The sequence below is a fragment of the Panthera leo genome, chromosome D3 (genome assembly GCF_018350215.1).
Source record: "Panthera leo isolate Ple1 chromosome D3, P.leo_Ple1_pat1.1, whole genome shotgun sequence".
Classification (NCBI taxonomy): Eukaryota; Metazoa; Chordata; class Mammalia; order Carnivora; family Felidae; genus Panthera; species Panthera leo.
In genome coordinates this window covers 19,073,084-19,089,021 of record NC_056690.1, presented here as the reverse complement: position 1 = coordinate 19,089,021, position 15,938 = coordinate 19,073,084, and the positions used below count along the sequence as shown (strand labels likewise).

The window sequence follows — 15,938 nt, the reverse complement described above, 5'->3', positions numbered from 1 at the left end:
GGCCGGAACTATGGTACCAGAGTCCACGTTTCCCGGCCGGTAGGGTGAAGAGGAAGCAGAGGCAGGACCGCGCTCACCACTACGAAAAGGAAGGGGGCGGGCTCTGCGCGCAGCATTTTGGGAACGCGTGGTATTCTGGGAGCGCGGGACCCGCCATTCCTTGGCTCACACTTTCGCAGTTGCTCGAGTTGCTGCCGCACGGGGAAGGAAGAGTAGGCCGGAGCCGGTGAGGTGAGGCTTGGGGCAGGCGAGGGTAGACCGAAGCACTTGTGAGGGTTCTGGGGCTGGAGAAGCACGCGCCGCCGAGGAGCTCTGGGAGGCTCGGGTAGAGAGAAGAGCGGGAAGCCCGGGTCACTCAAACATCAGCGCTGCCTCGCTAGCGCCTGGAAGTTCGTTCGCTTTTCCCCAAAGTACATGCCCTTCGCGTTCTGTACTTCTCCAGGCCATGTTTTTTCCCGAACATACAAGCAGTAGTGTTGAAATCATTTCTGGCAGACTTCCTTCGCCCAAGTCCCATCTGGGTAATATTTTTCAAAGTTGTTTGCATCTCTGCCTCCATCCCCTTTTCAGGCACTTATCCTCTCAATATTTTCCATATTGTTACAGAAGTTTTATCAAGTTTCCTTGCTCCTAAACTGTGTTTGAAAAAAATAAGCTGTGTTTGATCCATTTTATAAGTGCTTCTGCCTCTATATTGGGTCATTCCTTACCTATAATCCTGCAGTAGTTCCCCACTGTTTCAGCATAAAATCAGACTCCTGAGGCTCCTCACCAAGGGTGACTGTCTTTCCTACCCTCATGTTCCCTTTCCTCTCTTGAACACACGTGATGTGTTTTAACCTTCAGTACTTGCTCATCTGGGAATACGAAAACTGCTTGTCTCTGAGTTGTACGTCAGGTGATTGCCCTGATTATGTTTCTCCTCCAAGCATTTCCTGCCTGTGGCTCGTTGTCTCTTTGTGAACACTTTTGCTTTGAACCTTGATGAAGTAAGTGGGGGTCAAAGGGTACTTAATGGGTTGAATTAAATGCACAGCCCCTTCTAGATTTGCCTGGGTCCTTTTGTCTTTACTGCACTGCCCAGTACTGTAAGCCTGGGCATTGACCACTTGACCATTGACCACTTGAAATGTGGCTAATGTGACTGAGGGAGTAAATGTTTCGTTTTCATTTTATTTCACTTTAAGTTTAAATAGCTACATGTGGACCGTGGCTACTGTATTGGCTAGGTCTACATCATGGGTTCTCAAAGTGGTGTCATCCACATCTCTGGGTTGCCAAAAACATTGTATGGCATTTACATCTCAGCTCCCTGATGTACTGTGTACGCACACAGTATTGGTTACTGATTATCTGATGAAGATAAAGGGGCATATGGTAGCATGGAGGGAGATGGAAGGTACTTTCTTCTCATCCCATTAGCCTTCCCTCTCTCCAGCCCCCCATCCTTCCCCATCCCACATAATTTCTTCAAGCTAGGAGTTAAGCATTTTTTCTGTACAAAATGGCAGCTTTGGCATTCTTACTAAGTTTGATGGAGTGTCAGGCCTTAAGGGAGGCATGATATGTGCCACATGACTTCTCAGGCTCTGAAAGATGAACTAACTGGTGTCTCTCTCACTGTAGAACTCTTTTCCTGCCAAGATGTCTATTGGTGTGCCGATTAAAGTCCTACACGAGGCTGAGGGTCACATCGTGACATGTGAGACAAACACCGGCGAGGTGTATCGTGGGAAGCTCATTGAGGCGGAGGACAACATGAACTGCCAGGTATCCTGCTTTCCACATGAGGTTATGGGGGAAGCTTGGGTCTCTCTATTGGAGCACAGAAAGATAGTGGTTGGAGGTCTTTTTGAAGTCCTTCTTGTTGAACAGTTGTTTACGGAGTGCCTGGTGTGTGCCAGGCACTGTTCTAGGTGTGGTGATGTGAGCATAAAAGCCATTTGCAATATTTAACTTTGCCCTTTGTTTTCTCCATCCTATAATCATTTCCCATGTCTTGAGGACTTGTTTAAGAGAAGTGGCACTACTCCCTTTGGTAGAATTCATCAGATTCAGGGCTATTTTCCTTTTGCCCCTACATGCTTGCATAATGCTTTGCAGTTAGCAGAAGCTTCCACTCTTTCTTGGAGGAGGAGTCTCATTTGATTATAGCAACTATCTTGTGAGGTAAGCAGGTTCAGTGATAGTTTTGTCATCCATAAAATAGGATAAGATTAAAAGACTCATCTATTGAATGTCCTTCCGCTAATAAATGTTGGAGCAGCTTCCTGATACTGTGCCCTTCCCGTGGCACCGCTTTGCATTTTGCTAATAATCACATGAATTTATATAGCATTACTTTTGCAAGGTATATCAGCACACTTTTCTCCTTCATTCTTTAAACCATCAGTTCAGAACTTTGGTTTTGGAATCAGAGGTGTAGGGTTGGATCCTAATTATCTGACTTTAATCATGCTAATTGCCTCAGTTTCCTCATCTGTGAAATGGGACATAGATACCAAGACAGAATTAGTTGTGTGAGAGATTTATTGGGGGAAATGACAATGAAGGATAAAGGAGAGGGAGTAGGAGTAGGCAGGAGAGCTTTCAATCTATACTGGTCTGGTGCTGGGGAAAGGGAGAGGGAAAAGATAGGATTGAGTGGGAAGAGCCTTAGATGGTAGCATATCTCTGAAGAAGTCTCAGCCAACAAAGTTTGCTCATTAGAAGAAGTCTAAGCCTAAGAATTCTAGCATGGGGCAGAAACGGCCTGGCTCTAGGATGCCTACCGTGACCAGTCATTGGCTGGCAGTCTGGGGAGACTGACTTCAGGGCGAAAGCTGTGATTGATCCTACAGGTGGAAGCTGGAGGCTTTCAGCTCCCTCCGTGCCTCATAGCCTGACAACCCTTGAGGGGAGATCTGAGCAGTGCATTCTGAAGACTGCCACAGGGATAACACACCCTGGGGCCATTCTAGAAATCAAATGAGTTGTGTGTGTGCAGCAGCTAGTTCTTTGCCATGCACATTATACATATCCACGTATGGTTCCTGTTAATGTTTTTGATGTGAGAAAACTGAAGGTCGGAAAGAGAAAGTGACTTACCCAAGGTCACACTGCAGATCAGGTGTACTAACTATCATTGCTTCACAGGGTTCATTCATTTATTTGTGATCTCATCGTAGCTTTGAGCATCATCTTCCTGCCACCTTGACAAGCAAGTGGGGCCATTTCCCTGGTATTCAGGGAGATAGACACCTAGTGATTGCAGGTTTCTCTATTCAGTGTTTTTGTTTGTTTTAATGTTTATTTTTTGAGGGAGAGAGTGGTGGAGGAGAGGGGCAGAGAGAGAATCCCAAGCAGGCTCCGCGCTGTCATGCCCATGCAAGGTTCAGTTTTATGGACAATGAGATCATGACCTGAGCCAAAATCAAGAGTTGGATGCTTAACTTAACCACCTGAGCCACCCAGGCGCCCCTCTCTCTTCAGTGTTGATGCCATATGGGTAGATGATGTCGACTCTCTCAAGGTCCTGTGGGGCCTTGCCTACCTTGTCTTTGTGAGATACCCCTGTCATAGATCCAGTCCTCTGGTTTAAGCCATCCCCATCCATTTTAAGATACTTTATTTTGGTGAGTTAGAATGCAAGACTGGGGTAGGGAATCTTAATGTGTTTATCCAGCTGCTTATTTGGACAACTCCTGAGTTTCCAGGGCCTCAGACTTCCCATTTGTAACATGAGGATGTCTGACCAGATCACCTTGGCGATCTCTCACATGTGGACAGTGTGATATAAAACATAGAGCCAGGTGATAGATCTCAAATCAGGTTGCAGCTTGCTATCCTGTGTGACTTGGGGCGAGCTTTGCACCTCTCACCCTCTGTTCCCTCCTTTCGAAATCAGGGATAAAAATAGCACCTCAGCCTCAGCATTATAGTGCCGAATAAATGAGTGAATGCATGTCAAATGGTGGGAGCCAGCCACTTGCTTCCCACCTATGTTAATCTGCTAGGGCTGTCATAACAAAGTTTCACACTGGGTGGCTTAAACCAGCACATTTATTCCCTCAGGGTTCTGGAAGCTAGAAGTTAGAGACCATGATGTCACATGGTTGGTTCTTCTGAGGGCCATGAAGGAAGGCTCTGTTCCAGGCCTCTCTCTCCTTGGCTTATAGATGCTTCTCTTCTTCCTGTATCTTCACGTGGTTTTCCTTTTGTGTCTGTTTCCTGTGTTGCATCTTATGAGGACACAAGTCACATTGAATTAGGGCCCACTTACCTCTGTAAGGATCCAGTCTCTAAATATGGTCACATTCTAAGATCCTGGGGTGTTAAGACTTCAACATATGAATCGGGGGTGGCTAGGATTCAGCCCATAACACCACCCGTGCCCAGATGCCGAGGCTTCACTGAGTTTACCTAAGCCTGGCTCACTGAATAAAACCAGTAGGCTGTGGCATAGCTAAATATACCATAGTAAACATAGCACAGTTCATTCACACATTCCCGGGATGTATAAGCCAGTGGCTCCTGCAGTACTCGCTGCTTTCCTTCCTTCCTGGCCCCAGTTAGTCTGCCCTTTGAGGGTGAGAGCATCCCCTTAGCACTTGCTACCCTTTGCTAGAGGGCAACTGGAGTTTAGTGTTTGCCATTTGATGTTGGGTTTTAATAGCATTTTTTATTGTAAAAGTGTGGTGAGTCACACACTACAAAGATTTGGAAACCAAATGAGAGAATCTCCCCACAACCACAATTGGCATGGACTTTTTTCCCCCTAGGGATGTGTCTTGGGTTTCTAGTATGTATTTTTTACTCTGCTTTCAAAAAAAATTAGAGGTGGTTCACAAAAAAACTATATGGTAAGGTAAAAATGGACAGATAGGTCAAGGTACAGGTAACCTGGGGTAGACTGTAAAATGAAGCCAGCCAGGCTGTTAGTACCCAGAAATGTAAACGTGAATCCCTGTACATTTAATAAAGGTACATTCTGTTCTAAGCTACTTAAGAGTCCTGACAGAGGGAAATCAGCAGTTCTGAAATGCATGGTGTCCTTAAGATAAAATACCAGTTGTGCGGTTTTCCCTGGCGCTTGGATGTGGGAGACATTTTCCCCCTGGGCCTTAATGAAAGAGATATGGTTTTATATATAATGTTGTCAACAACGTCTCCAGACAAAATACACCTTGGGGCGCCTGGGTGTCTTAGTCAGTTAGGCATCTGACTCTTGATTTCGGCTCAGGCCATGATCTTACAGTTCACGAGATAGAGCCCTGTGTTGGGCTCTGTGCTGATAGCACGGAGCCTGCTTGGGATTCTCTCTCCCTCTCTCCCTCTCTCCCTCTCTCCCTCTCTCCCTCTCTCCCTCTCTCCCTCTCTCCCTCTCTCCCTCTCTCCCTCTCTCCCTCTCTCCCTCTCTCCCTCTCCCCCTCTCCCCCTCTCCCCCTCTCCCCCTCTCCCCCTCTCCCCCCTCTCCCCCCCCCCCCCCCCCCCCCCCGTCTCTCTCTCTCAAAATAAATAAACATTAAAAAACAAAATAAAATGGGGCGCCTGGGTGGCTCAGTCAGTTGAGTGTCCGACTTCAGCTCAGGTCATGATCTCACGGCTCGTGAGTTCGAGCCCCACGTCGGGCTCTGTACTGACGATTCGGAGCCTGGAGCCTGCTTTGGATTCTGTGTCTCCCTCTCTCTCTGCTCTCCTCCACTCACTCTGTCTCTCTCTCTCTCTCTCAAAAATAAATAAGCATTTAAAACAAATTAAAAAAAAAAACAAAACAAAATAAAATACACCTTCTTTTTGGGTTCCTTGGGTATTTTTAATGTAGCCTGTTACCACAGTCCTTATTTGACATTGAAAATGTAACGTATGCAAGCGTTAATCCTATGATGAGCTCCCTGAGATGGTGCTCATAGGGTCAGAGGATGTAGATGCTTCTTGGCATCTGAGGTTTGGCTGGAAAGGCTGGGAGCCTTGTCCTTCTCTTCTGTACCCCACAGCTGCAGGGCAGGCATGATCGTCTAGCAAGTGCTGTAGAATGTGGCATCATTATGGGTGACAGAGCCCTGCACGTGCTGCTGCGAGCATCTTCTATTGGCCCTGTGTGTATGGGGTGAGAAAGGCCTCTGTGGCTCTCCATGTAGTCTTGAGCTGATTTTTGTTTGTAGCAGAGATGGGACCTGATCCTGTCTCTTGCTCAGCCTGGTGATTTAATGCCAGAGGACCCCAAATGGGAAAGTTTCTGTTTTTGGTTATGTGTACTTAACCGTGGTTTTGAAGCATCCTGTCTTTATTAAATGTTAAGGAGGGAACAAGGGGATTTTTCTTCAAAGTAAAAAAATATATATTTCTTAAGAAATAACCTTTCTAGTTAGATACTTGGTAAAATACTAAAAACAAAAAATGAGTTTAAGGTGAGGAATTATGAGTTGAAATAAGCACATCATTTTGATTTTATAGACTATATTTATGTAACCTTTGGGGGGCAACTTTTATGGCTGGATTTTGTTAGGTATCCAGTGTGAGGGGTCCCTAGAGGTTCTTTTGTAGAGTCTTAGTGAATGCTAGACAGGTTCTCCCAGCTCGGCAACAGTCCGTATTCAGACATTTAGTGCATCTCATAATTTTTTTATGATGGAAGTTTATATTTAAACATATAAATAGCTTTTACAGTAGAAATGTTAATTTTCCAATTAAAAGTGGATGACCCAAGTCAAAAAATGGCTAATTAACAGAAGAAAATATGTGAAGTGGACATTTGACGTCTAAAAATAATGGCCTTATTATCAGACACGCAAATTGGGGAACAATAAGAATTTCTAAACTTAAAAGATGGCAAAATAAAATGAATAATTCTACCAAGGGTTCCTTACTAGTTTGCCAGTAGAAGTATAGATATGTTAAATGTTTAACATATGTCAATATAGAAGCACTAAGCACCTTTGGTGCTTTAATTCTGCTTCTAAAAATCAAAAATGGTGGACAGGGGTTTATATTGCAGTGCTGTTTTTGATGATGGAAACCTGAAAACAGACATTTCCTTTTTTTTTTTTTTTAATGTGTTACTTATTTTTGAGAGAGAGACAGAGCACGAGTTGGGGAGGGGGGCAGAGAGAGAGGGAGACACAGAATTCGAAGCAGGTTCCAGGCTTTCAGCTGTCAGCACAGAGCCCCATGTGGGGCTTGAACCCACGAAGTATGAGATCATGACCTGAGCTGAAGTTAACGCTTAACCACCTGAGCCACCCAGACTCCCCAGCAACAGACATCTCTAATGAGTTAAATAAATTATGGTAAACAAGTTAGGGGACGTTACAAAGAATATTATGCATCCAGTCAAAGAACATAGAAGAATATTTAACATCATGGGAAAATGCTGTTGACATAAGCGGGGAAAACAAATCTCCACAATGTGTTCCCAGTTTTATGAATATAAAAACCAGATTATAAGTGATACATAAAAATGCATTAAGTTTTTGAGGAAAACCAAAGTGAGTAGTTCTCTTTTGGTGGGAATTAAATGTGATTAAAAAAATTTTTTTTAGTGGCTCAGTCTGTTGAGCATCTGACTCTTAATTTCGGCTCAGGTCATGATCTCAGGGTCGTGGAATGGAGCCCTGTCCCATGTTGGGCTCCAGCAGAGCCTGCTTAAGATTCTCTCTCCCACTTCCCCTCTTCCCAGTTTGTGTGCACATGTGTACGTTCTCTCTGTCTAATGTAAAAATTTTTTTGAAAGTTAAAAAAATTTTTTTTTGGTGTTTGGAGTGTTTGGGTGGCTCAGTTAAGCACCTCTTGATTTTGGCTCAGGTCATGATCTTAGGGTTGTGAGATTGAGGCCCGCGTCCATACTGCACTGGGCTGCTTCAGATTCTCTCCCTCTGCCCCTCCCCGCCTCACTTGGTTGTGCTTGCTCGCTCTCTAAACACAAAATTTTATTTAAAGTTCTTATTTATTTTTTTTTAGTAATCTCTACCAACAAAGGGCTTGAACTTATGACCCCCAGATCAGGAGTCACATGCTCTTCAAACTGAACCAGCCCTATATGGGATTAAAATTTTTAAGAAAATTTCTTTTCATTTAAAAAATGACAAGTATGAGTTAAGTGTATGATCATGAAGCACAGTAAATATTATTTAAAAAGAAGAATGTAGGGACACTTGGTGGCTCAGTCAGTTTAACATCAGACTCTTGATTTCGGCTCAGATCATGATCTCATGGTTCATGAGTTTGAACCCCTCATCAGGCTCTGTGCTCTCCCCCTTCCTGTCTTCTCTACCCCTCCCCTGCTCACTCTTTCTCAGTAAATAAATTAAAAAATAATATTAAATAAAGATAAGAGGGTATGCAGTTAGTAGATAAATAAATCCTGGCATTCTAATATACAGTATAGTGATTATAGGCAGCAAAACTGTATCATAAACATTAAATTTGCTAAGGTACTAGATCTTACTAGTTTTCATCTGTAGAAGAAATGATAATTATGTGACATGATAGAAATGTTAGTTAATGCTACCATAGCAGGCATACTGCAATATAAATGTTATCAAATCAGTGTACTGTGTATCTTAAACTTCGGCAATGTTATATATAAATTATATCTTGATAAAAGGACCAAAACCAAAAATAGGAGGGTAACGGTCAAACCCAAAATTTCACTGTTCTTTTTTTTTTTTTTAATGTTTATTTATTTTTGACAGAGAGAGAGAGACAGACAGAGCATGAGTGGGGGAGGGGCAGAGAGAGAGGGAGACACAGAATCTGAAGCAGGCTCCAGACTCCAGCTGTCAGCACAGAGCCCGATGCAGGGCTTGAATTCACGGACTGCAAGATTATGACCTGAGCCAAAGTTGGTCGCTTAACCAACTGAGCCACCCAGGAGCTTCTTCACAGTTCTTAAAGTAACATAATTCCTGGAAATCTTGGTGAGAGAAGGTGATAGAGTTCAGAGACTGCAGGAGCTGAAATAATGCTTTGGGGACTTTGGCATGACCACCCCATCACTGACTGGACTGTTCAACTCCCCCCCGCCCTCCCCACACTATGGCATAATGGTCTGTAGGATAATGGCCTGTGCATGAGTTCTTCGTGTAAAAATGATAACCTGAAAGAAGCCCTCACATGATTGTCATTAGCCAACTGCCTAGAGTTAATATCAGGAAGTTCTTGAAATTTCTGAATGCAGTGTGTTTGGGAATTTCTTCAGATACCTAGTTGTCTAACTAGAAGGAAAAACTATTTATCTAGATGTAATCTGTACATACAGTATTTTCCTCTGTGTACTGTTCAGTTCAGGATCACATACTGCGCTTAGTTATCAGCTTGCTTTGTGCTTCTTTTGTCTGGGACAGTTCCTCTGCTTTTGCTTTTCACAGCATTGATGTTTTTGAAGAATAGGGCCAGTTACTTGTTTTAGAATGTCTTTTAATTGGAGTTTCTCTGGTGTTTTCTCATGATTACATTTGGGTTTTTTTTTTTTTATTTGTTTGTTTTGGCTGTTACTGTGTAAGTGATTTCTCCTTCTCAGGGTGTCACTTGGAGGCCCAAACACCTGTTTGCCCTTTATTGGTGATGTTAACCTTGATCATTTGGGTGAGGTGTCTTGTGGTCTCTCCACTGTATATTCTTTCTTCGTTTTGCAACTAATGAGAATTTTGTGGGGGAGATTCTTTAAATAAATACCGTGTGTATTCGGTTTCTCATTGGCACCTCCACCACCCCCCCTCCCATTTAGCATTCAGTGAGGATTCTTGAATGAAGATGCTTGAATCTTTGTACTATGATGGTTGCAAAAGAATGGTTTTTGTTTTTAACTCCATCATTCTTTATTTACTAGGTCTACCGTATGGAAGAGCCTTTCCTTATCCCCCGTTTATCCATTTATTATCAGTTTCTGTTTATGGGTTTCTGTTTCATTAAATGGATTATAATCTGTTACTGTCATTGCTTTGCTTGAATTATCCCAAATTGGTCCAGAAGCTGGCTCCTTTTAGTGTGTCCTGGCCATTTTGGGAGAGCATGTACTTAACCTTCCAGAACAAGATGTATGTTACAGGCTCATCTTTTACTTCCCTATCCCAAGTCTTAATCAGCCAGTTCTTCAGGTAGGTTTGGTTTCTTTTTGGTTGGGAGTAAAATTTAAAAACCAAGATCTGGGTACTATTAAATATTTTAAAAGTCTTAGTTTAACTTGTCAAGCTGGGACCTGTCTCCAGAAGGCTGTGTGCTTAATAGTACCAGAAGCTTCCATTCATTTATTCTATACCAGGTGCTATGGTAGTGTTTTTATGTGCAATAGATCTTTCGCAGGACTTCTCTGAGGACAAGCTTCCAGATGCCCAGAGTGACCAAACATGGAAGAAGCAGATCTAAACCTGTACCTCTTAGCCCCAGATCTCTGGTCTTAACCACAGTTTCTGAAGATGTGGTGTAGAGTAAACCTGCTAGAGCCTGTTGCCTCTAGGAGTGTCAGATTTCAGGCAGGAAGTTGAGTAGAAGGGATCAGAACAAAAGAGGGAGGCTCTGCTATTAATGGTAGGGGAGGGGAGAGTGGAGGAGGGGACCAGACACTTGTTGAGTGCTTGCTATGTGTCCCACAACACGGATATTGTGATCAGTGACCCCAAGGCACCCCAACATTGCTTTCCTCTTGGACCTGGATGTGTGAGGAAATTCCCACAATTTTGACTGTACTAAGATCTCTCTCCCAAGATGTCATTTCAGTTAGGGACCTGGTTTATGCTACCTGTGTTTCATGTGGCTGTTTGGGAAAGTTGAGTAAGGTAGGTGTTTCTGCCTGACTTTCACTGAAACTTAGTTCACTCAAGTTGTTGCCTTTGGCTTGTGATGCCAACATAGCTCAGGCTTATTAACAAGCTGTGTGGGTGGGCGAGACTGTGGGGCTTTATAACAGTGCAGCCATTTCTTTGTGGGTGCTGCAGGGGGTGCATGAGAGCAGTAGCCGACCTGGTCATTATTAGGGTTGTCATAGGAGTCAGTTGATGCTGGACCCTTTCCTGCTTCAGCCAGGACAGTTTGTCTTGTTGGTCTTACAGAACACCCTCTGTCGGGGATTTTCAAAGTGGGTTGGGGAGGTTTTGACAAAGGAATGGGTGAGATGTACTGGGATGTGCTGGAGAAGTAGCTTAGCAATAGCACAGCCTCCAAAATAGATGTCTTAACTGTCATTTAGATTCATTATTTACTGAGTTTCTAATATATACTAGGTAATAGGGACATCATTTAGACATATTTGTCTCATTTGACTTGTTCCTTAATTATTGGAGGAAGTAAGTGGTGATCTGATGTATCGTTGAAGAGTGTGAGTTTAGAGTTAGATAGACCTGAATTCAGGTCCTGTCCAGGCCACACAGGGGCAGTGTGACCTTAGGCAGGAGAATAGAGTGGGTAAAGGTGTGGCCTCTGGGGACAGACCTGCCTCTGTGGCTGTGCTGCTTCATCTCTCTAGTGGAGATGATGATGGTATCCATCTTGTAGAATTGTGTGATTTATTTGAGTTATGATGTGAAATTGCCTGGGACACTAATAAGTGCTCCGTAAAAGTTGGCTTTGTTATGTTGTATTTTCCTCCCTTTGTGGATGAGTGAACTGAACCTGGAGACTTACCCAGAGTAACATTTCTAACAAACGGCAGGGCCAGTTCTCAAATATAGGTTCTCAGTCCTATTCTGTCTGCTCCAGAGTCATGGGCGTGTCTGGTATTTGTGAGCCTGGGTCAGACCCAGGTTTCTCAAGTAGTTTAACCATCCCTGGTGTTCATTTGTGACATCAGAGGTTATGGTATTCTTCAAGGCAAGAACAGGATGGCAAGGATTTAGAACCTGTGTGGGAATTTGTTAAGAAACTGGGGATGTTGAGCCTGGAACAGAAGATTTATGGGAAACTTGAGACCTGTTACCCCTGAGGATGGAACAGGGGCAGTGGGTTGAAGTTCTGTAAACTGTTCCACTGCACAGATTTAGCAGGATGGCCCTAGAGTGTTGTTACTCTTTTTTCACCCTGGATGTTCTTGCAGAGGCTGGGTGGCCAGTTAGCACTTGAAAAGGAATGTAAAGGTGGCAACAAACCAGTCAGAAATCTGGGAGACAGCATCTCTCTTTACACTGTGGGCTTTGACCTATACTGAATAAATTATAATACTCTTCGATCCAAAAGATTCAAAATAAGCTACTTTTTGTGGGAACCTGTTAAGGTTGGCACTGGCAGGTTTGTGGCACCCTTCTATGCCAAGCCAGTCTGCCATGTGGTTTCCCCTCTAGGGTCCCTGTCTCTCCATCCCATAGCTTATGCATGTTGGCATATTGATCTTTCCAATGTGCTGCCTTAACCCTGTCCACCCTCCCTCTTTCCACAAACTTGAGTGACCCCCATAGTCTCCATGGTGATGACTCTGTCCCCTGTCCCCTTGCTCTGCTCCAGTTCTCGTGTCCTATGGGTTGGTGCCCAAGTGTTGTGTCTCTCAGTGCAGGCTCTTGCCTCACACCTTCCCCATTATTCTGGACCCTTCATACAGGCATCACCACCTATACTTCTCCATTCCTAGTCACTGAAGCTAAAGAGGCTCTATTTTGCCTTCTTGAATATGCAGTCTGGGAGGGTAAGAGCTGCCTCTGGTGCACACTCATGACCTTCATGGTCCCTTTGCAATCTGTGTGCCGGACAGATGCAAGAGAGGACACAGTTTGGACAGGCAGTTCAGAGCTGTTTAAATTATAGTTTTTTTTACCATTGAGAGCCCTTCACATGCTGGCAGGGGAGGCAGTATAGCAGAGTTAGGGCTCTGGAGTCAGGCCAACTGGGTTTGAGTCTGGATCCTTTCATTCTGGCTGTTGGACTTGAGACAAGTGCTTTAGTTTTGTGTGTGTTTTTGTTTTTTTTTTTTGTTTGTTTTTTTTATCTGTAAAATTGGAATACTCATACCTATCCTGGAGGTGCTATGAGGATCATATATGTGAAGTTCTTTGCACAGTCCCTCGCACACGTCGTAGGTCCTCCTATTTCCCTGGCTTTGCCTGGCTCCTTCATTTCATGATGTTAGTTTGTGCGTTTCTGGACTTGCCCTCCCACCGCCCAAGGCTCCCCCTCTTTGTGTGTCCTTGTTCTCTGCTCATGCTGTTGGCCCTTACTGATTCCCTTCCAGATGTCCAACATCACAGTTACATACAGAGACGGCCGAGTGGCACAGCTGGAGCAGGTGTACATCCGTGGCAGCAAGATCCGCTTTCTCATTTTGCCTGACATGCTGAAAAATGCGCCCATGTTAAAGAGCATGAAAAATAAAAACCAAGGCTCAGGGGCTGGCCGGGGAAAAGCTGCTATTCTGAAGGCCCAAGGTATGTGCTCCTCATGCACTGGTTTTAACATATGTGTTTGTCATGTATCTTTTAGGAAAGGGCCCTGTTAATTGCCTGGGCATAGGGTGGACTTCGACTTCAGCCATGTCTACATCTGTCACCCTGCAGGCTTGGGGCCCACACCTGTGAAGATCTGGGGGCCTTATCTCGCCTTCTCTGTCTTGCCTCACCTGATCACATTCTTAAGGCTTATTCAAATTTTTTTTTTTTTTCAACGTTTTTTATTTATTTTTGGGACAGAGAGAGACAGAGCATGAAGGGGGGAGGGGCAGAGAGAGAGGGAGACACAGAATCGGAAACAGGCTCCAGGCTCCGAGCCATCAGCCCAGAGCCTGACGCGGGGCTCGAACTCACGGACCGCGAGATCGTGACCCGGCTGAAGTCGGACGCTTAACCGACTGCGCCACCCAGGCGCCCCTCTTAAGGCTTATTCAAAATCCAAAGTGCCTCCTTAGAAAAAGGAAGGGGACTCCTATCTTAAATGAGAGAGTAGATAAGTCTCCTATAATGAATTTCTGGGAGGCCCTTTGTTTCCAGAAATTCTGTCCAAAGAGTTTGGGGGAAGCTTGCTCTTACCTAGTTTGCTGAGCAGGGGCACTGTAGTTTGGATTAGCTGACTTCTGAAGCAGTGGGGCAACAGTTCCCAGAGAAGCTGGGGGTGTTTGTTGACACCCAGTATGCATGGGGGGAAATGCTGATGATAGGGATCCATTTTCATATAAGAAATAAGCAGTTTTAAGCCATCTTTACCCATTAAAGGGACTGAACTTCTGTTTTCGAATATTCTTGTATTTGAAAATAAATCCTTCCTTTCAGCATGTCCCCAGTGACCCAGTGACCTTCTTTAGTCTGGCCTTTCTTTTAGGTCAGCCTAGTCAGAGGTTTTATGTTTGGGTCCATGAAAAGCTCTGCCATGATGATTATCTAGAAAGCAAGTGTATTTGTTAGAAAATGTATGTCGGTAGAAAGATTTATAGTGCAGGAAAGTCACTGGATTCTCCATCAGTGCTTTTGTTGCTATGCATATTTTATATATGAGGTAGCTTTTGAGTTTAAAGATGTAAGAGTAATCCTTTAAAATGTCCTTCAAAAAAGCTGATCAGAGAATCTCCTTGCCCTTCCTAGGTAAGTGGCATTTGTGGGCAGGTAGAACCAGAAGCTCTGGACCTTTGTCCTGGTGAAGGAATGGTTTTCAGGAATACTGGCTTTCTTACTAGAACTGCTTTTCTCTCTGCTTTCTCAGGGAGGCCTGCCCTCATTGTCACTGTATAACTACACCGCCTTCTCTAACAAAAGGTTCAGCCCAGTAGTTTTGCACTAGAAGGCACGTGGCAGTGAGTTTACCCAGGCCCATTGGCCTCTGCCTGGGTCATCTGTGCTGCCAGTCCCTTGCTGTAGTCCCATCAGCTTGTCGCTGGGTTCTTGGGTGACTTCCTTCCCTCTTCAGGTCGGCTCCAGGCTCTATAAGTGGGAAGAGGGGTGAGACTCCGATTAGCAGCCATCAGAATATTTTCACGTGTCCTTCAAAGCCACTGGTTCTCTCCTAGAACTCTTGGGGTCATAGACAACAGCAGCTTATTATGTCTATGTCCTTCTTATGGGGTGTGGTTTTGCTTTGCTATTACGAAACGTTTTATATTTCAGGGTAGCTCAAAAAAAAAGAAACCTGCCACCCAGATTTAACAGATGTTTAGCATTTGTTTCAGAATTTTAAGTGTGAATTAAATTCATCTGTCATGTGTTATTACCTCACCCTAGGCCAGCTCTGGGAATTCATCTTTTCTTTGGTTCTCACACTTGCTTCCCAGACCACCTTAGCTTTCAACACACTGACTCCTGGCCTCTTGTTGAGAGCAGGACTGGATTGGAAGGCAGGAGTTTGGTGCACCCTCCAGCTCTGATGTCAGGCATCAGTCCCCAGGCAATGGGGAAATGACATGTGGTGGGCATGGTGTTGGACTAGGTGGCCTTCCAGGCCCTTTCCTGTGTCAGTGTCCAAGGAAGGGCTCTGGCTGTTCTGTGGCATGAGCACTCACTGACTTCACTGACCTGGCCTTTTCCTTTCTTTCCTACCTTTCAGTGGCTGCAAGAGGAAGAGGACGTGGAATGGGGCGTGGAAACATCTTCCAGAAGCGAAGATAAATTTATCTGTTGAACTGAACTTTGTTGTTATTTTTTCCCTTAGGTTGTCTGGGTTCAGGGGGGTGTATGCTTATGTATATGTTCTAGGTTTTCTTTTGACATCTTTCTCTTTAGAGCAGAGGAAATGTTAAACTAAATAAATATGGTGGTGATTGTTTGTTTTGTTTTCTTTTTGAAAAAATAAGGACTGTGTGTTCATTTTGGAGTTTGTGTTCTGTTTGCTTTGGCAGCAAGTTAAATTTTGACACCCTGGAAGGTGTCCTGGGAGAATGCTAGTACTTTGAAATCACATAGTTATTGATAAGAGTTTAAGCTGCTGTTCCAGGCCAGTTGCCGGTTAAACCCATGGAAAAACTCCAAGAACACACAGACGGTCTTGTTGGTCTTTAGACACAGGCACTTGTACGGTGCTTTGTTCAGGTAACCTTTGTGGAGATGTCATCAGCTCAG

The 15,938-nt window shown here is 44.3% G+C and overlaps 1 protein-coding gene across 1 annotated transcript; it reads left to right on the top strand.

The window, feature by feature from the left end:
- Positions 1-115: 115 nt before the first annotated feature.
- On the top strand, positions 116-15,645 carry SNRPD3 (small nuclear ribonucleoprotein D3 polypeptide). The gene is made up of 4 exons (XM_042910943.1): positions 116-231; positions 1,627-1,770; positions 13,133-13,325; positions 15,427-15,645. Exons 2-4 carry the CDS (start codon positions 1,645-1,647, stop codon positions 15,486-15,488), a joined length of 381 nt encoding a protein of 126 aa, XP_042766877.1. The 5' UTR covers positions 116-231; positions 1,627-1,644; the 3' UTR covers positions 15,489-15,645.
- Positions 15,646-15,938: the final 293 nt, after the last annotated feature.